The sequence below is a fragment of the Vipera ursinii genome (genome assembly GCF_947247035.1).
Source record: "Vipera ursinii genome assembly, chromosome: Z".
NCBI classification, from domain to species: domain Eukaryota; kingdom Metazoa; phylum Chordata; class Lepidosauria; order Squamata; family Viperidae; genus Vipera; species Vipera ursinii.
The window spans coordinates 16,882,952-16,903,606 of record NC_139517.1 but is presented as its reverse complement, the minus strand read 5'-3'; the positions used below and the strand labels follow the sequence as shown (position 1 = coordinate 16,903,606).

Sequence of the window (20,655 nt, the reverse complement as noted above, 5' to 3'; positions counted from 1 at the left end):
GACCCCTGATTTAAGGCATATGGCCTCTGCCGAAGAGGTCTGAAAGCACTTCACAATTATTTAGCTAACCTTGCAGAAATTCTGTATTTGTTGGTTTGTTTGTCTTTTATCCCACCGCTCTTACTTTATAAGTGATATAACAGAGCTTACACAGGAAGAAGAGTAGAATTCCTCCAATTAACAAACACTGTGCTTAATTGGATAAATGGCATAGATACCAACAGTCCTCAACTTACAACAGTTGATTTAGTGAGCGTTCAAGGTTACACTGAAAAAAAGTGACTGATGACCATTTTTCACACTTACGACTATTGCGGCATCCCCATAGTCACATGATGAAAATTCAGCCACTTGGCAAGTGGTTCATAGTTATGATGGTTGCAGCATCCTGGGGTCATGTGATCACCTTTTGTGACCTTCTGACAAGCAAAGTCAATGGGGAAGCCAGATTCACTTAACACCTGTGTCACTAATTTAACAACTGCAGTGATTCACTTAACAACTTGGGATAGAAAGGTCATAAAATGGGGCAAAACTCACTTAACAAATGTCTCACTTAGCAACAGAAATTTTGGGCTCAATTGTAGTCATAAGTCAAGGACTACCTGTCATATACATACATACACACACACACACATATTATAGTATTAATATATAACATATGTGTTAATATATGGAACACTTATTTTACTTTATGAACCAATGTATTTTATATGAACCAACGTATCTTAAAATAAAATATATATTTATAACTGAATATATAATTTCTTGAATTCCTTATAGCTTAAAAAATTCACTATACGTCTTCATCTTACATGTATGATATTATTTGTTTTTCCCATATATCTTTACTACTGCTATCCATGTATTTCATGCCATACGCTAAAGAAAGAGGGATGGATGGATGGATGATAGATGATAGATAGATGGATGATAGATAGATAGATAGATAGATAGATAGATAGATAGATAGATAGATAGATAGATAGATAGATGATAGATAACCTTTATTGTCATTCTTTTTACTGTTGGAAGAGTGGCATACCTTAAAAGTGAATTTTTGTTGCTTGCTCTCAAAAGTGTACACATACATAACACACATTTAAAGAAATACATACTTTATAAGTAATTCATGAGTAATACTCTTCCTCTTCCAATTTTCTCCACCACAGCAACAATGTGGGGGGAGTTGAACTGAGAGTGACTGGCCCAAAATCACCCAGCCAATTTTCATGTTAAAATTTCAAAGTGGCAAACAATAGTCTGTTTCCAAATTTTGGGATTCCCAAATGCAATTATCTTCTTTATATTAAGGTTTCCACTGCCCTTTTTTTGACATGGTTGATACCCTGGGTCATAAATTCACCTCTAATATCTCTCCTTGAAGCACCGACAGTTCATTGCTGTTTCTGGCTGTGAAGCTGTGGGTGCAGATCACTGGTTTCTCTGGATGTTTGCACCTGTGAGCGAGAAGGAAGATACACTGGGTTTAATGCAAGAATACCTATGATCTGTGTAGATCAGACTCCACATCTAAGTTAATTCACTTTGTTTTACAAAATCTACTGACTGGAGATGAATGAAGGTAGCAAGTTGATTTAGGATTAAGGAACAAGGTTGCCTCTTATCACAAGTCAAGAAATTTTAGCTGAGCTCATCCTTCAGTTAGTGTGGTACCTTGGTACTTATCATTAAATGGTTTCAAGAGACGTGATCAATACCAAACAGATTTTTTCCATAAGGGATAATGTAGTGAGTCATAAGGCAGCCGACATGGATAAGTTCTAGCTTGGGCGTTGAGTACCAAACAAACAATGAGTACCGGGACAAAATTTTTACGTCAAATTTGTTGAGTACCAAATTCGCTGAGTTTCAAAACAGTTGAGTACCAAGGCACCACGGTATATGCATATCCTATTAGGGCGTCTTTCCGGCTTTTCCTCCCTGCTAGCCATCCGATTTAGACCCAGAAAACTTTATTTTTTTTCCATTTCGTATTTTCTGAGAATCAGAAAGTCTTGGCCTCTTTTCTGCGAATTTGCTATCCGTTTTCCACTGTTCCTGATCAGTAAACAATAAGAACAGAGATTTAGATGCTGCTGGGGGTGGGATCATCATGTTTTACTGAAAGTTTTAGAGATGACCACTCCCAAGGTTTATATCTATCTCGTCTTCCATTCCTTTCACTTTCACTTCACGGAAACATTCTCTGTTCTAGACCTTTATACACAGATGTGGCTTTCCTTTAGTTTACTCTACAGCCACACAAGTTATTCATTCACTTAGTTTTTATTATTATTGGGTTTTTTTTAAAAGAAAACTGCCTCTAATTAAACACGCAATTTTGGGGGGGGTTCTAAGTCTGCAAGTGGCCCAGCCCATCTTCACAGAAATATGAACGCTCAACAGAAAAAAATGGGGGGATTACTAAGATGCTGCTCTTGCAATGTATTAAAAACAAGCCACATGCTTTCTTCTTTGGAACCTGCTGTTTCCAGGGAAGTCTGGAAAAGTCAAAATGGTGGCTGCAGCTATGTGACCAAAACCCTCCCTCCTTTTTATGTGCATTATGGCGCACATAGAAAGGTCCAAGCTTTGATCACATACAGGTAATCCTCGACGTACAACCACAATTGAGCCCAAAATTTCTGTTGTTAAGGGAGACATTTGTTAAGCGATTTTTTTGCCCCATTTTATGATCTTTCTTGCCACTGTTGTTAAGCAAATCGCTGCAGTTGATAAGTTAGTAACCCGTTGTTAAGTGAATCTGGTTTCCCCATTGACTCTGCCTGTCGAAAGGTCACAAAAAGTGATCACATGACCTTGGGACCCAGCAACGGTCATGAATATGAACCAGTTGCCAAGCATTTTGATCACGTGATCACGGGGATTCTGCAGAGGTCCTAACTGTGAAAAACGGTCATAACTCACTTTTTTCAATGCCGTTGTAAGTTTGAATAGTCACTAAATGAACTGTTGTAAGTCGAGGACTACCTGAAGCCTGTAGCAACCATCTTGATTTTTTTAAACACTTTCCCTTCACTTTCCCCTGGCGACTTCTTTACTTGCAAATATATGCAAATTTCATCATATAATTGACTACAACAATTGTTGGGTCCACATTAAGTTTTCTGTACTTCTACAACTGTCAGCATAATTAAAATAGTGCATTTTTAAAATAAATAAATAAATAAATTAAATTTTTAAAAACTATGCTATTGAACAAGAAAACTACAAAGAGTGAAAACTAGTAATAAAAAGTTAACCAATTTTTCTCTTGACAGGTAACAAAGCCGATCCATTAAAGAAAACCCAAAAGAAGGAAACTTCTAATTAAAGTCCCAGAAGTCCTGAAAATTTCAGTAGAGCTTAGTCTGCATCACAGCAAAGACAAGGATGAGATACAGAAGTGCGCAAAAGAAGTTTGGTCAGTGGGATGACTGACAACCCTTGGGTCATCAACAAATTAAGCTACAAAACGTTTTAAATGTTAATAAGTAAGGATTAATCTAGTTCAGACATGTCAAACACAAGGCCCGGGGGCCAGATCCGGCCCGCAAAGTGGTTTCATGTGGCCCGCGAAACCATCCTGGAAACAGTGAGGGAACGGCCCCCACTGCCTTGGCCCTGGTCCAGAGACCCTCCTTCTGCCAGAGACCCTCAGATCTGTCCCACTCCTGCCCAGGCCCGCATAGGCACCCTTGATGCGAACGATGTAGAGCTGGCCATGCCCACCCAGTAGGTCATACACAGTCTAGCCCAGGGGTCGGCAACCTAAAAAAGAAAAAGAGCCACTGGGAACCGGTTCCATCACAAATTAAAAAAAGAGGGAGCCGCGTGCGTGTGTCCATGCACGCGCATGCGCAAAAAGGTTTTTTGCGCATGCGCGGACGCACGCAGCTGCCATTTTTTAAAAAATGAGATGGAACCGGTTCCCGGTTGCCCGACGGCGACGGCCCGTCTGCAAAGCTGCCGCTTTCGGCAGCTTTGCAGATGGGCCGTGGCAGCTTCCTCAAAGAGCGGCGCCCCTGCCCATTCCGAGAGGTGCACGCGCACCTCTCCGAACGACCGGAGGTGCGCGCGTACCTCCGCGCGAATGGGCAGCGGTGCCGCTCTTTGAGGAAGCTGCCGCGGCCCGTCTGCTAAGCTGCCGAAAGCGGCAGCTTAGCAGACGGGCCGCGGCAGCTTCCTCAAAGAGCGGCGCCCCTGTCCATTCCGAGAGGTGCGCGCGCACCTCTCCGAACGACCGGAGCTGCCGAAAGCGGCAGCTTCCTCAAAGAGCGGCACCGCTGCCCATTCGCGCGGAGGTACGCGCGCACCTCCCCAAAGGTTTGGGGAGGTGCACGCGCAACTCCGGTCGTTCGGAGAGGTGCGCGCGCACCTCTCGGAATGGGCAGCAGCGCCGCTCTTTGAGGAAGCTGCCGAAAGCGGCAGCTTCCTCAAAGAGCGGCACCGCTGCCCGTTCGCGCGGAGGTACGCGCGCACCTCCCCAAAGGTTTGGGGAGGTGCGTGCGCAACTACGGTCATTCGGAGAGGTGCGCGCGCACCTCTCGGAATGGGCAGGGGCGCCGCTCTTTGAGGAAGCTGCCGCGGCCCGTCTGCTAAGCTGCCGCTTTCGGCAGCTTAGCAGACGGGCCGCGGCAGCTTCCTGAAAGAGCGGCACCGCTGCCCATTCGCGCGGAGGTGCGCGCGCAACTCCGGTCGTTCGGAGAGGTGCGCGCGCACCTCTCGGAATGGGCAGGGGCACCGCTCTTTGAGGAAGCTGCCGCGGCCCGTCTGCTAAGCTGCCGCTTTCGGCAGCTTCACAGACGGGCCGCGGCAGCTTCTTGAAAGAGCGGCACCACTGCCCATTCGCGCGGAGGTACACGCGCACCTCTCCAAAGGTTTGGGGAGGTGCGCGCGCACCTCCGCCCATTCGGGGAGGTGCGCGTGCACCTCTCCAAACGGGCGGTGCCACTCTCCATTTGGAGAGGTGCGCGCGCACCACTGCCCGTTGGAAGAGGTGCGCGCGCACCGGGCGGCTGGGAGCCGCAAGAGACGGCTCAAAGAGCCGCATGCGGCTCCGGAGCCGCAGGTTGCCGACCTGTGGTCTGGCCACACCCACTCAGTAGGCCACGCCCACCCTGGCCATACCCACCCGGCCCCTTGAGGGCAACCGCAATGCTGATGCGGCCCTCAATGAAATTGAGTTTGACACCCCTGATCTAATTAATAGTTGAGGGTTAGTAAATGAATTGTGAAATATTATTTACTTCATGTCATCTTAATCTAGAGGTGTAAGTATGATAGAGAATGAAAGGGTAACTTCCAAATACAGAGTTATTAGTGTTAAGTCCTGTTTATTGAACTGAATATAAATATCCAGCGCTTCCTTCAATATCTTAAAGTGGAATTGATCCTGGATTTGGGCATCACCATGCAAATGCTTAACTCATCTGGCTAGTTTTAAACAGATTGATTGACGACATTTATTTCAACTCTAGATGTCTCTTGTTTTATGCAGATTTTATTTAATATATACTGGGTTTAGGGGGTAATGCAAGTGTATTTCTAATATCCCAACTTTCATGCATCCTGCCGGTAAAAAAGGATAGCAGAGAAGATTGCAAGATGGTATAGGTGTTATCATTAATTAGCATTAACCACAATAGCAACGTGACCCACTCTGGCCACTCTCATATTCACAAAGATTGCCCAATTACAGAACAAAAAAACAACAACAACATGATATAGAAGGAAGGAATGGATAATGAGCAGGAAAGGGCAAAATGAGATATTAGCTTACACCAGTCGCCTCTTTTTTTTTTTTGTAATAGGTGGCATTTCCTACCAGAAAAGACACCCTGAACCATACAGTACAGTAACTGCAATCCTTCTTCCAGCTAGATTTTATGAGGATCAGAGCTGGACTGGCTGGGACACCCATCTTGCAAACTGGTTCTGAGAAGGATAGGAATTCAAGAAGAAAAAGAAAAAGGAGACACCCCAGTTCCCACCATGCTCCAATCCTACCTTCACTGGCTGTCTAGTGTCCCCCTCTTGGGTTCTCTTCTGGGCGCCATCTTTCTTTAAACCGCTGTCCTCTTGTTTTCATCTTGTTACGTTTCCCTTCTGTGCCCAAAGCACCTGGTCCCTGACTCTGGCTTCTTGCCTTCTGGAAGAGTCTCATCTCTCTGTCTCTCTCCTCCAATCTTCTTCCTGCTTTCAGAGCTGAGTTCCCCTAACTCCGTGGTGGCGAACCTATGGCACGCGTGCCATAGGCGGCATGCAGAGCCCTCTCTGTGGGCACGCGCGCCGTCACCTCAGTCCCAGGCCTTCAGCTGGGTTTTATAAAACCTTTTCGCTTTAGGCCTCCGCCGCCGTGGGCAAAAAAAAAAAAAGGTTCAATCAATCAATCCATTTCAACTTCTTGTGGGAAAAAAAAAGATCTCGCAAAGTTGGAATTGATTGATTGAACTTTTTAGTCCCACCCAGTCTGCCGTTACCACCGCAGCCACGCCCACCCAATGGGCCACGCCCACCCAAAGGGCCACGCCCACCCGGCACCTAATGATGATACATAAGTGGGTTTTGGGTTGCAGTTTGGGCACTCGGTCTCTAAAAGGTTCGCCCTCATTGCCCTAACTGCTTTACCCCCGTGCATCAGGGTCTCATCCAAATCATAAGGCAGCAGAGAAGAAAAAAACTGAATTCTTGTTCACTTCCTTTCTTGTTCTGCTTGAACACACTGTTTTCTTTTGAGCTAATCTGGGCTCTACTTTATTCTCCTGGACTTCTTGGGAGACCCAAGTCTCCTTCCTTTCTTTTTCTATCCAGGGAAAGGGCTGGGCTTGGTCTTTTGTTCATTGGTCCCCTCCCAAGTCCCCAAGGCCTGAAGGATTCCCTAAGTTCTTCTGAGCTCCTCCTTGGGCTACTGCTTTGTTCTTTTGTTCTCTGCTCCTGTACATTCCGAACTTACTCTGACTGCAAAAAGAATTAGGTTGTAGCTTGGCCAATAACAAAGTGTGCTTTTAACCACAGCCATGTTTGTATTAACACAAGGGAGAAAGGGGACATTTTCCAGGGAACTATTGGGAAGGCGATGTGCATCACAGATAGCACGAGGGCGTGGTAAAGTAGTACGACTTGGCGTGAGAAGGCCCAAGTTCTACTTTACTTTTCTGCCAATAATTCTCCCTCAGCCAAACCTTCTTCCTTGGATTGCTGTTGTGGGACAAAATGGAGGGGAAAGCCCTAGGTCAGGGGTCGGCAACCTTGGCTCTTTTATGACTTGTGGACTTCAACTCCCAGAATTCCTGAGCCAGCCTTCTGGCTCAGGAATTCTGGGAGTTGAAGTCTACGAGTCATAAAAGAGCCAAGGTTGCCGACCCCTGCCCTAGGTACAGGTAGCCTTCGACTTACGTCCGTAAAGGAAGCTAAGACGTGACTGTTGTAAAGTAATCCTCACCAACGGTGAGGGAGTCAAGTGTGCCTCACTTCCATAAGAGTTGGACCAAACAAGATTACGTAATTAGGGTATTGGTTTAAAAGAACTCTTTATCCTTATCTCATTTTATGTTCTTTGCAAAAGAACTGGAAATCCTGCAATGTTTACTAGGCGAAACTTGTGGTCTACAGTTGCACAACTGGACTCACCCTTTCTAATCTCCACATAACTACTCTTTGTTTTTTGTTGTTGTTATTTTTAGACTATAAAGCACATGCTGGGAACATTCTAGAAACTGAATTCGATTAGGTTTTGCAGCATGAAACGTAGTGCAGAGATGTCATGAAAAGATTTGCAAGAAGTTTTATTATACTCTGCCTTTATTATTTTCATAACTAAAGGTTGTGAACATACCTAAAACTGCTTCCCCCTCCTATTTTGCTCACAAAAACCTGTGAGGTAAGTTGAGTTGAGAGACAGAGTAACTGGCCTTAGGCACCCAGCCAGCCTTCACGCCTAAGGCAAGACTAGAACTCACAGTCTCTTGGATTTTAGCCTGGTGCCTTCACCACTAGACCAAACTGCCTTTGTCTTCACAATCCACTTTCATAATTTGAAAAAGAATGGACAAATTACACTGTAAATATACGGGTAGCTGGGCACTAGTATGAACCCTAGGTGATCCTTTTATATCATATTTGAAGGTATCAGGTATCTGTGACTTACTTTGTGAGAGGGGTCTATTCCCACCATATAACAACATTGCTTATTGAGAATGATGCTTTCTCCACCATGACGCGGAGAAAAAGAACGGGGAAATACTCATACTTGTGTATGTGTGCACGCACACACACATACATACACACACTTCTAACAGAGGAGAAACTGTTGATTGTCTTCCCATTCTTCTGTGGTTCTTCTCTCCTCTTAAGCTGTTCATTTTTCCTGGCAGTTGAGCACAGCCATAAAAAGGCACCTGTTATAAGGGGAAGCAAGCATTCTGCCTTCTTACACCAGTTCATTTTTTTACTAGCTGCTTCCTCTTCCTTTACTCCATGGCATAATCCCAAAGTTCTCCCGCATGGCAAACACGTTACATGGCCCAGAATTTACCTAAACATTTTCTACAAATCTGTGATGATGTTATGTTTCCCAGTTATCTTTTGGGAAACCCATGACATTGGCCTTAAACTTGTTTATATTTAGCATGGATGTGTTTTAGCTCATTTTCCAGGTTGTAAAAAAAACCCATAGTCCTCTCCATTCTAAGCAAAAATAAAAAGAGGGAGAAGTTACCTACAAGGATTATTTCAGTGTTACATTGAGACTTTGTCTAGTTTTATCTTTGCATTCAAGCAGTGCTGGTCAAATCCAGAATTTCTAGTACCACTGCAAAACAGTAATTTGATTTTTATTTATTTTGAGAACTATGAGAGATTCCCCTTCCTCCCTGCTACATTATGAACTGATTATTAGGTGCTTCCTCATGTCTGCATATGTACATGTTTGAATAAATTATTCAGAATACATGAATATGTGCATGTAAAGAGTAGGAAGGAAATTCCATTGGGTGCTTATCTAGTTTAATTCAAAGCCTCTATAGTTGGTACATCTTTTGTTAGTTTATTTATTCTTAGTTCATTATGTGCTTATCTATGCTTATTTATGATGAACTGATTATTAGGTGCTTCCTCATATCTGCATATGTACGCGTATGAATAAATTAATCAGAATATATGAATATGTGCATGTAAAGCGTAGGAAAGAAATTATATTGGATGTTTATCTAGTTTAATTCGAGGCCTTTGTAGTTGGTACATCTTTTGTTAGTTTATTTATTCTTATCTCATTATGTGCTTATCTATGCTATGAACTTTAAAAATTAATTTTAACAGCTAATCCTGTTTCCCTAGACAACTAATCCTTGGTAATCTAATCATGATGTAAGGATCGTTTGAAAGATAGTTAAAATAGCATTTGGAATACAATTTTTTTTGTCAGCATAACCCAATTCAACAGGTTAAATGTCAATAAGTTGAGTGAAGATTGACATGCCAATATTTTGGTTCTTTTTGATCTGGGCAAGAATCAAGACTCCGGAGATTTTGGGATAAATGAATTTAGAGAACCATGAGAGAGAAAAACTTACAAGTTCTGGAAGTTATACCAGAAGTCTCCATTCTGATTACTTCTCAGTTATTTCTTACTATCCAATAGTAAATAGATAATTAAAGCATTTCTTAAAAAGAGGACAGAGAATTTAAATAGGACTGAAATACAAAAGTCACGATGGGGAATTTTATGTGGCTTGTCAAATTCTGTGTTCAGAGGCCCTCATTCTTTTAAGGCATGGTGGGCCAACTGGATTCCTAGCCACCAGTACTTGTAAGTTCAGATTAAGGACAACAATTTGAAGTCCTTGCTCAACATCCAAAGGTTGCTGATCACCAAAAGCGCCCTCACCCTGGTAAGAACCTGCAATTATTAACTGCAACACACCATCACCTGCCCTAAGCTAAGCTTCTTAACGCCCTCCACCTCCCTAGCTGGCTCCTATCCTTGGTTTTACCACCGGACCCAGCTATTCCCAGAGCAAAGATAGATAGATGGATAGAGAAAAATAGAAAAAAAAGATTTTTAGAAAAAAGAAGAAAGAGAAGAGGGGAAAAAAAGCAATGTAGAATTGACCTAAGCATTTCATAAACGGCTCACAATTTTCAATCTCAGAAAACCTCCTAAATTTATCCAATCTGATCACCATCCTCTAAAGCAGGGGTCCTCAACCTTGTCATTTTTAAGACTGGTGGGCTTCAACTCCTAGAATTCCTCAGCCAGCAAAGCTGGCTGAGGAATTCTTGGGAATTGAAGTCCACCAGTCTTAAAGATGACAAGGTTGGAGACCCCTGCCCCAAAGGGCCCATGACAAATTCTTGCACACCTAACCCTAACTCCTAAAATGTTAATCTCCCCACCACCACCACACCTCCAACTCTTCATTTCTCTTTGAAGTTTCTCTTCCCAGTAGGATCAGGGTAGGGACTGGAATCATGTCCCCAGCAAGATAGTCTCCTCTATTCACACTGAGTTTTGTTAATGCTACAGTGGTGATTATACTGGGGGGGGGGGTGATGACCATGACTGAGGAAGCCAGGCTTGGCGACTTCTTCATCCAATAAAGTGGAAAGGTCTAAAATCTCCAACATTGCACGCATTCTGCATGTTCCAAATATTCAATTTCTTTACTTCCTCTTTAAAAGATTTCATGCACCAGGAATTAGAAATGGCCCTTTCCACCCTAATCATTAAAATCCTTGTCTTTCCCAACCTTCCCTTTTAGCTTTTTTAAAAATCCTAAATGCTATTCCTCTCTTCCAAACTCCCTGTTTATATTTCCCAAAAACCAATCCTTTCTCAAAATGTTCACCAATATCTTACCCGTTGGCTGCAATTGTGGGTGCCGATTGCTGCAACACAGGGAAAGAAGGAGAGTAAAGTTAGTTTAGGTCCATCTCAAGTGACTCTTTCTGAAATTCTCTCCCTCCAGTTCATGGACAGGAATAATACTGAATGTAATTGGAGCTAGTTTTTAAGTGAACTAAGAACCTCCACTTGTTTGGGCTAGAAAAACAGCTAATTTTTAAGAATGTTCTGTGGCTACTCTTTCAAGATTGGAGGACTTTTCTGTTCATAAAATTGTTAGGGTGAGGGACAAATTGTTAGCATGAGTGACATAACTAGTTACAAAGATACTTCCTCAAGCACTCTGTGGTAGTATGTGGGAATGAACAGAACAGAGTAACAGAGTTGGAAGGGACCTTGGAGGTCTTCTAGTCCAACTCTCTGCTCAAGCAGGAGACCGTATACCTCAGACAAATGACTGTCCAGTCTCTTCTTAAGAGCCTCCAGTGATGGAGCACTCACAACTTCTGAGGGCAAGTTGTTCCACTGATGAATTGTTCTAACTAATGCCTCCTTAAGTAACACCAGCTGCCTGCAATTAGTGCAGGTTCGAGTCCCACCAGGCTCAAGGTTGACTCAGCCTTCCATCCTTCCGAGGTAGGTAAAATGAGGACCCAGATTGTTGGGGGCAATTAAGCTGACTTTGTAATAATGCCGCTTGGGGTGTGTGTGTGAAAGCCCTAATAAGCAGGCATATACATAGAATGAAGGCTACTGCTAAGCTTGTAAGCCGCCCTGAGTCTTCGGAGAAGGGCGGGATATACCGGTAAATGGAATTAAAATAAAAAAAATAACTATCTGGAAATTTCTCTTTAGTTCTAGGTTGCCTCTCTCCTTCATTAGTTTCCATCCTTTGCTTCTTGTCTTCCCTTCTGGTGCTTTGGAAAATAGGTTGACCCCCTCAAATATTGGAATATTGCTATCATGTCATGAATATTGCTATCATGTCATGCTATCAGTCCTTCTTTCCATGAGACCAGACATACCCAATTCCTGCAACCGTTCTTTGTATGTTTTAGTCTCCAGTCCCTTGATCATTTTTGTTGCTCTTTTCTGCACTCTTCCCAGAGTCTCAGTTTTGAATAACCTTGGAAAACAGGAGGAAGATCCATTGCCTAGGTTGCAAATCTTCCTCTTGTCACCCAAGGACTTTCCCACATACCATCATGCTTGTTCCTGAAACATTCAGGAAGCAGTGGTGGCACAGTGGTTAGAATGCAGTATTGCAGGCTGATTTTGCCCACAGCCAGGAGTTCAATCCTGAGTGGCTCAAGGTTGACTCAACCTTCCATCCTTCCGAGGTTGGTAAAATGAGGACCCAGATTCTTGGGGGAAATAGGCTGAAACTGCCGAGGACTGTAAAGCATTATGAAGCGGTACATTACTCTAAGTGTTATTGCCTTAGGCCTATCCCTTTTCTGGAAAAATGAGCAGCCTAGTAAATACGCACGCTTCCTAGAAGCATATGATTGGCCAAAGAGAAAGCACAGGCTGGCTACGTGAACCTTTGGCCTCATCCATTTGGATGGGTCTACAATTAAACATATAGTAAGCAGGGAAAGTTAATTTGGGATGTTCCGAGACCTCCCAATTAAACAATATTATGTGATGGGACTCAGGAAGTGGGCCTCCTCTGACACGCCACTTGCCTCTGGAATAGCTTCCCTCTGGACATCCTAGAACTCCTACTCTTCCCTCATTTGAAAGATCATGCAATCATAGCTTTCCCCCCAAGTCTTAGAGTGGATGACATTTTTTTTAAAAAGGATAATGTCTGTTGGGCTGGATTTTTTATGTAGGGGGATATGCAGGGCGGAGGTGTTCTTTGTTATATGGTGTTTGTACTGTTTTTATTGTTGTAAGCCAAGAGTCATCGTGGAGTTGGGCAAACTTATAAATTTAAATAAATAGAGAAATAGTAAACACATTAGACTATCGACCTGGGAAGGCTTATGTAGGCTGCTTAGGCTTAGTTTTCTCCAGCAGCCAAAACATAAGGCCAGAGTGGGTGGGATAGTCCTCCAAACTGGAGCCCTGCAATTGGCCAGCTTGCTTTGGGTTTTTCCTCCTTTCAGCATAGAAGCTTTAGTTCCATTTCATTTCTAGAAAACACTGCTTTCCTGCTGGATCTCTTTGTTCTTCTGATCCTGAGATGGACATTTTATTGTGTGAATGTGTCCTCCAACAGTAAGCAGCAGAGCTGAGGCAAGGAGGGCACTTGGACAACCACAAGTGCAGTACTGCAAATATGCTACAATCTGTGAAAGTCCTTCTGCCAGTTTAAGCTCCAAAGTCATTCAATGGTGCAAATAAAATGGAAGTTGCTTGTCTGGAAAAAAAAAAAGATTCCACAAGCAAAAGCAACAGATCCATTGCAGCATTACTCCAGGCATTTGCTACTAAAGCAACGAGCTGCTTGAAAAGATCAAAATGCACAACAATGATCTTTTTGTCTGAAATTCAGTGCAATGGATACACCAAAGTCTATAAAGTTGGGAAAGGGAAAGACAAGGAGAGAGTGACCAGCACCAACGTGGATGGACTCAGCTACAGTGGTAATGGGTGTGCTATTAGAAGACTCGAAGGACCAAGTTGGAGATTGATCCTCCTGGAAAAGATACATCTTGTTGGCACACAATCAATCGAAACCTGCAGCATATATGTAGACGAAGATAATCTACTTCTTCAACTGTTCCAACTGTTCAACTGTTGCCTCAGCTCTACGGTGGACCTTTTATAGTTGTCCTCTTGCTCAGAATTCAAGCTTATGCTCTCCTACCTGCTTCTCGTCACCAAACTGACCTGGGTGCGTCGTTCTTCATGACGGTGTTGCATCTCTACTGGGTCTTCCCAAGGTTTCCCAAAAGCATCCCGGACAGGAAGTTCCCAGTCACTGCAGAAAGTTAGGTTGTAGGGAGCTGCATAGCCTCTAGGGAAATCCACCCTTGATGGACAAAGCAAATAATAGGAACAATATGAATTGGAAGGAAGGAGCCAAAGTCATGACATTTTCAATCACTGCAAGGTAAGTAAACCACCCAGGCAACAGGTGTCAACCAATTTAGAACAAACCCACCACATTGTGTCATAAATGATTTGGTCTAATCCACCAAAATCTTCTCGACATCTTTGAGAAGATTTTGAAATCCAAATTCCAAAGTTTGCAATTACTTGTTAAGTAACTAACAGATCAAGGTCCAGATCATCTGTGACATCACTTCAGAGGGGGTTATTTCACCAAAATGAAATAGCCAATAGGGACACAGAAGTTGCAATATTTAGAAGACTGCAGAAGGAAGAAGGGGAAGTAGGTAGATTAAACTGCATCCCATAGGGGAAAAAAATTAAGAGGGCAAAAGTAATAACAAGGGGAAGCGAACTCAAATCCCCTTACCTGGGCTTAGTCCAGTTTTCACCCAGAGAATGCCACAATTCTGTTTCCTGTTCTCCTAAGCAGCTTCGCATCAAAGTCACTGCCTCCAGAGTTATCATGGGATTGCGCAGTTCAGAAGCAAATTCCACGCCCCCAGAAGCGTCCACAATCTGAAATGGGAAATGAGAATCAGAATCCATATTATCTGTTCCCCTGGAGACCCGATCTTCTCCCAGAGAAATTTACTAATACGCTCATCTAGGAATCATTGGTACGTGCAACGTAATCCGATGATAAAGCTTTTCATGGATTATAAAGTATTACACAATTCTGCAACTAAGGGAACTGAGGCCCAAAGTATTTTATTAAAAAAAAAAGGATACAGAAGCCAAGCAATTCAGAGGAAGTGTACGTACTGTATTAGCCTTCTTGCTTCTTGCTCTGTAGGAATTCTCCCCTATTCCTGTGGAATTCAGCTTCGCATTTCACATGTGCTATTTAAATATTATTGTCCCTTAACACAATTTCATATTCTTCTACTGCTTTTACAATCCAACTGCCCATGCATATTTACAAATCTATTGTTTCCCAGTCTTGGATACTCCCAGAATTCTATGTCCCTGTTGTGATTCAGGGTCAGCCTGTGGGTTCGGCAGTTGGGTCGGACGACTCAGAGGAGGAGGAGGGGGGTGTTGAAGACCTTGCTGAGGGGGTTGAAGATCTTGCTGATGAGAGCCCTCAGCCAGGCCCCTCCCACTTGGTCACCACGGAGACCCAGCTGTGTGAGCCTGACAGTGTGGATGAAGATGACCCACAGCTGGCCCTGTTCAAGGACGCCCAACGCAGGAGGCAGTCAATTAGGAATAAACAGAGGAAGGCAATGGGGCTTCTCGGAAGGAGGCAGAGAGAAGCCACGCCCTGAACTCTATATAAGGGGAATGTGTGGGGAGGGCTGGTTTGCTGAAGGCAACCGCTTGGATAGTTCGTGTTTCTTAAAGCTCCTGTTTCTTGGTTCATGTCTTGTTTGTTTTTGTAGCTATAAATTTGGCAGGCGTAATTCCAGCCTCTTGCCGTTTGTAAAGGGGTTGTCCCTGCCTTTTCTGCAGGGCCGGTAGCAGGCTGGTACAGAACAGTCCCATCCATATAGGCTGCAGAATTCTGGGAGTTGAAGTCCACAATTTGGGAGATGCAAGACTGAGAAATACACTATTACTAATTCAGCTACCAAATACCTCATTTCCTCCTCTTCTTCAGCACTTACCATCTTCAAGGGCTTGAAAAGAATACATAGTAGCTCCTCTGAAGTAGGGCTAGTGATGTTAGATTTCAGCCTTGCCTAAGTGGTGGAAAAGAAAATATAATAATTTCGTTGTAAGCATAACCCAAGGAGATACCTTCCATTTCCTTGGGAGGAGGAAAAAAAGCTATACACAAAACTCACCAGAAGGCTGAAGGAATATTTGATCTTGGACAGAGTGTCTTCAAACTCCTCTTGAGATGGGGGTTTGGCTCTGATGGTCAAGAGTCCCTCTATGGTTGTGGTAAAGAAGAAAAAAAACAGTAAAAAATCTCCCTGCAACTTTATCTATTTGGGGGGCTGGTGAACTCCCACCCCTAAGACTGAAATCCTTTTTTTTTTGATTGAGAAAACCAAGGCTCCTGGTTCTAGAAATCTACACAGAGCAACTCAACCATATTGATGCAGAAATAACACGCCATTATAATAGTCTAATTATGTTTGTAGGCCTCAGCTCTGTATTTTAGAACTAGTGTCTCTAAAAATTTCTTGGCAAAGAAGCTCATGTGACTTGTGCCAAAAGAAAGAATAATGCATCTACGTGAGGCACTTCTGAAATTGTCGGGAGATCCATTGCAGAGGCCCATGGTGGAAGGGAAAAGTTTCAAAGCCACAGTGGAATTTTGCAGAGTCTGATGAAATTATTTGTTTTGTTTATTTATTAAACAAATTTATATCGCCATCCAACTCGCACAGAGATGACTCCGGTGGGCCTACAACATTTTGCATTGTATAATAAACATATTTTTTTAAAAAAATCACACACACGCACACACACACGGCAGCAATAACACAATCAAATCAGCAAGTTGATTGGCCCATCTCTTTTAGGGGTCCCCAGTCCCAGCTAACAAACCCACTGTCATGGTTTCGACAGATGCAATTGTTCAAAAAACCTCGAAACATTGTTTATCTTAAGGAGTCTTTAATCAAAAGAGCATAGCTTCGGCATGTACATGGTCAAGCCGAAATCTGGATTCCCCTCCCTTAAGTACACAGTATCAAATTGCAGTTCCTCCCTCTAATTAACTGTCCTAAATCACATTCTCCAATTAGTTTGAATTCTAAGCTTTCCCTCCTGTTAAACAACCAGCCAAATTCTTATCTTCTCTTATTTCAAAACAGCCTTGAGAGACCTTCTTCCTTCTCCCCCCAGCATCAACTAATTCTAATTCTAAAAATAACACACAAGATAAAGAAGAAGAAGAAGAAGAAGAAGAAGAAGAAGAAGAAGAAGAAGAAGAAGAAGAAGAAGAAGAAGAAGAAGAAGAAGAAGAAGAAGAAGAAGAAGAAGTTGGAAGGGACCTTGGAGGTCATCTAGTCCAACCCCCTGCTCAGGCAGGAAACACTATACCATTTCAGGCAAATGGCTGTCCAGTCTCTTCTTAAAAACTTCCAGTGTTGGAGCATTCACCACTTCTGGAGGCAGGTTGTTCCACTGGTTAATTGTTCTAACTGTCAGGAAGTTTCTCCTTAGTTCTAGGTTGCTTGTTTCCTTGACTAGTTTCCATCTAGTTTTAAAGAAGCAAAGCTGCCTCTCCAAATGTTGTCAAAGCAAGAACATCTGATGTTAGCAGCATGGACACTGACACTTTTAGCGCCTTTTGGAAAAGCAATAGGACGGGGCCCCTTCATACACCGGGGTGGGGCTGGGGGCTGGGGAGATGTTCCATATGGAAGGGGCCACCACTGAAAAGGACCTTTTCCTGATCTCATCAGATGTGCATCTCTAATTGATAGGATACGTAAGTTCTAGACTCATTCTGAAAACGGAGTTAGAACTCACAGAAAGATTCTGACTGGGACAGACTTCAGAAGCATTTCCTATTTCCCTAGTGACCTTCTGCATTCCCAGCCAATCCTCTCACCTCCTGGCTCTCGAAGACGCCCTCTTGCAGAGCGCCTGCTTTGATTCAGAACACGGAAAGCTTCGGCAGACTTCTGCAGCTTTTTCACAAAGGCTTCCACATCGTCAAAAACATGGTTTAGCAGTTCCTGCCAGAGACACACAGGCAATGAAGAGAATGAAAAAAGAAATATATATTTTTTGTACTGAGCAAGGAACAAGTGACATGAGAGCGTGGCTCTTCTGAAAGGTCTTTGGGAAATAAAGTGAATTTGGATGCTCTTTGAGTAGGGTCACTTGTTGATTGTCGTACTGTGATGGCTAGCTTCGTTGTCACACTTTTTAAACCTGTTACGGGGAGTCCTTGAGTTATGACTATAATGGAACCGTCCCATCATGGTCATCACTCGTGACAGTCATAAAGAAGGTCAATCACATGACTAGCCCAATCTTACAATCTTTCTTGCAGGGGTCATTAAGTGAATTTGTGGTCATTAAGCAAATGCCATAGTCATTAAGTCAATGACCATCTCTGCTTTCCTATCCCCCTTCTCCAAATCTCATTTATATAAAAATCCAACGGTAAGAATTAATTTTCCCATTTAACTCACCACATTTTGCTCTATTTGGATGAAGGCCAGATCAGGTTCCCCTACCAAGATGGCTGGAAACGGGGGAAAAAATGAAGAGTTTAGGACTCTAGTGCTAATAAACTTTGCTGGGATGCAAAGAGGATGAATCTGTCTTGAAGAGCTCAGTGGCAGGGGAAAAACTCTGCAGCTGTGTCTTCTTCTGTGACTCCCACAACCACATGGCCTATATGAGGAACCTCACTTTCTTGGTCTTTGATCTCTGATGACTAGGGTGTACAACAGTGCCATGGCAACAGCCTTAAGAATGAGGCCAACGCTTTCAGCTTTGGGGTGTGTGTGTGTGTGTGGATCTTGTATACCATGCTTATTTTAGTCAAAGGGGGGGGGGGCGGAAACCAGACAAATTGTGAAGGGACCAAACAAAGATGTAGACAGGCCTATTTGTGGCTGAAATGCTCTTGATGGGAAGGATTCCTGGATCGTTCCCTGCAACTCAAACGGAAAGTAAGTTATATAGAAGTGCAACATGACATCTTGTAAGCTGTTCTGGAAGAAGGTTCCCACTAAAGTCAATTAATATAGGAAGCCAGGAAACTCCTTAATACTATGTCAGAACCTTGGTTGATGTAGCCTGTAATCTCTTCTAAGCTGCAATAGCCTTCTTTTTTTTTAGGGCATATCCACTTAACTGGAAATGCCAGAAAGTGGCCTTAAGGACCACCTGGATGGATGGCATACATTTTACCAAGGAGTTATGATTCTTCTCCAAACGTCCTCCTCCATAAAAGGTTGTGGATTTTAGTCTTCAAGGTTCTTACCGTCTTCTCTTGGCCCTGGTGCAACAATCTTTGTCCTAGACCTAGAAGGAGCCTGCGTAGGAGGCTGAGAGATCTCCTGATTATCAAGCATGTTTTGGGCAGCTCTGTAAACAAAACAAAAAAAAAACAAAACATAGAGTCTGCGATCCAAAGGGAAAGACTGATATCCAGTGGATAACGCAACCTCCTTCCATCTTACATGTGACCTGTGTAACTTCCAGGCTGGGGGTAGGCAATATTTTGTTGGCTGAGGATCAAGCATGTTGAAGGGACCTCAGGGACATAGTGAATGGGGCAATACTGCAACTTGGGTAAAACTATGTAAGTAGGGTTGGGATCTTTTACCCTCTAGAATAGGGGTCTCCAAACTTGGCAACTTTAAAGTTTGACCTGTATAACTTGGTTGAATCCCATAGCCTAGCTGGCTGGGGAATTGGTTGAATCCCATAGCCCAGCTGGCTGGGGAATTCTGGGAGTTGAAGTTCACAAAGCTTAAAATTGAAGTCCACAAGTCTTAAAGCTGTGACTTAAACTTGAAGTCTGCAAGTCGTAAAGCTATGCTGGCTGGGGAATTTTGGGAGTTGAAGTCTACAAGTCATAAAGTTGCCAAGTTTGCAGACACCTGCTTTAGAGCTTGAGGGTGGGGGTCTTTGTATCTTATGTATTGTATTGTATGTGGGGATCAAGCTTTTCCTGGTCAAAACAATGAGAAGGAAATACATACCACACCATTCAGTCAGCAACATAAGAATCTATAATAGGTATCTAGACAACCCATGACCAATTAACAGAATAACAGAGTTGGAAGGGACCTTGGAGGTCTTCTAGTCCAACCCCCTGCTCAAGCAGGAAACACTGTACCATTTCAGACAAATAGGCAACCAATCTCTTCTTAAAAACCTCCAGTGTTGGAGCGTCCACAGCTTCTGAAGGCAATCAGGTTCCACTGATTAATTGTTCTCACTATCAGGAAATTTCTCCTTATTTCTAAGTTTCCATCTTCCCTCCTGTAATTCCAGGAAGTTTTTCTTTCTTTCTTTCAAATCAAAGTATTGCTACGTATTCTATAGCAGCCTCCAGTCAGAAATATGGTACATGAAGCTTTTCTTGGCATGAAGGTAACGTGATAAAATAACCTCTCAAAATCTGCATAGCAAGCTGCTGTAGAAAGAAAAATGGCACGGCTAGTCTGGATACAGGTAATCCTCGAGTTACAACATTTGTTTAGCGACCATTTGAAGTGCCAATGGCACTAAAAAAAGTGACATGACCAATCCTCACATTTACAACCATCGCCGCACCCCCCCCAAGGTCACATGATCAAAATTCAGGTGGTGGCAACTAGCATGTATTTGTGACAATTGCTGTGTCCAGGATCACCACTTGTGACCTTCACAGCTGGCTTCCAACAAGCAAAGTCAAGGGGAGAAGCCAGATTCACTTAAGGACCGAATGATTCACTGAACAACTGCAGTGATTTGCTTAACAACTGTGGCAAAAAAAGGTCATAAAATTGGGCGTGGCACACGTAACATCTGCCTTGCTGAGCAATGGAAATTTTGGTTCCAGCTGTGATCGTAAGTCGAGAACTACCTATAGCTACTTTCTCTCTGAGTCCAAATTGTATGGTGGAGATGGTTGAGGGAGGGTGAACTTGTAATGGTGATGTGACTACACAGAGAAAACTACACTGGAAAAGCAGCTGGTAAGGAAGAGGTTTTGGGCTTTCACCCACCATGCCGCTCTGCTGGGAATCAACTTTTTTTACAGCAAGGGCTGGCTCAGGAATTCTGGGAGTTGAAGTCCACAGGTCATAAAGGGGCCATAGTTCCCCACCCTTGTT

General features: G+C 43.2%; 1 protein-coding gene across 1 annotated transcript in view; it reads right to left on the bottom strand.

Moving 5' to 3' along the window:
- EPS8L1 (EPS8 signaling adaptor L1) overlaps positions 1-20,655 on the bottom strand; it is a 50,107-nt gene that overhangs the window by 12,039 nt on the left and 17,413 nt on the right. The window contains exons 8-16 of the mRNA XM_083376572.1: positions 18,813-18,916; positions 18,013-18,065; positions 17,424-17,550; positions 15,700-15,788; positions 15,520-15,594; positions 14,280-14,428; positions 13,688-13,829; positions 10,862-10,890; positions 1,367-1,460 (exon numbers count right to left, since the gene is read on the bottom strand). Coding sequence (XP_083232698.1) covers positions 1,367-1,460; positions 10,862-10,890; positions 13,688-13,829; positions 14,280-14,428; positions 15,520-15,594; positions 15,700-15,788; positions 17,424-17,550; positions 18,013-18,065; positions 18,813-18,916 — 862 coding nt within the window. The remainder of the gene's footprint in view (positions 1-1,366; positions 1,461-10,861; positions 10,891-13,687; positions 13,830-14,279; positions 14,429-15,519; positions 15,595-15,699; positions 15,789-17,423; positions 17,551-18,012; positions 18,066-18,812; positions 18,917-20,655) is intronic.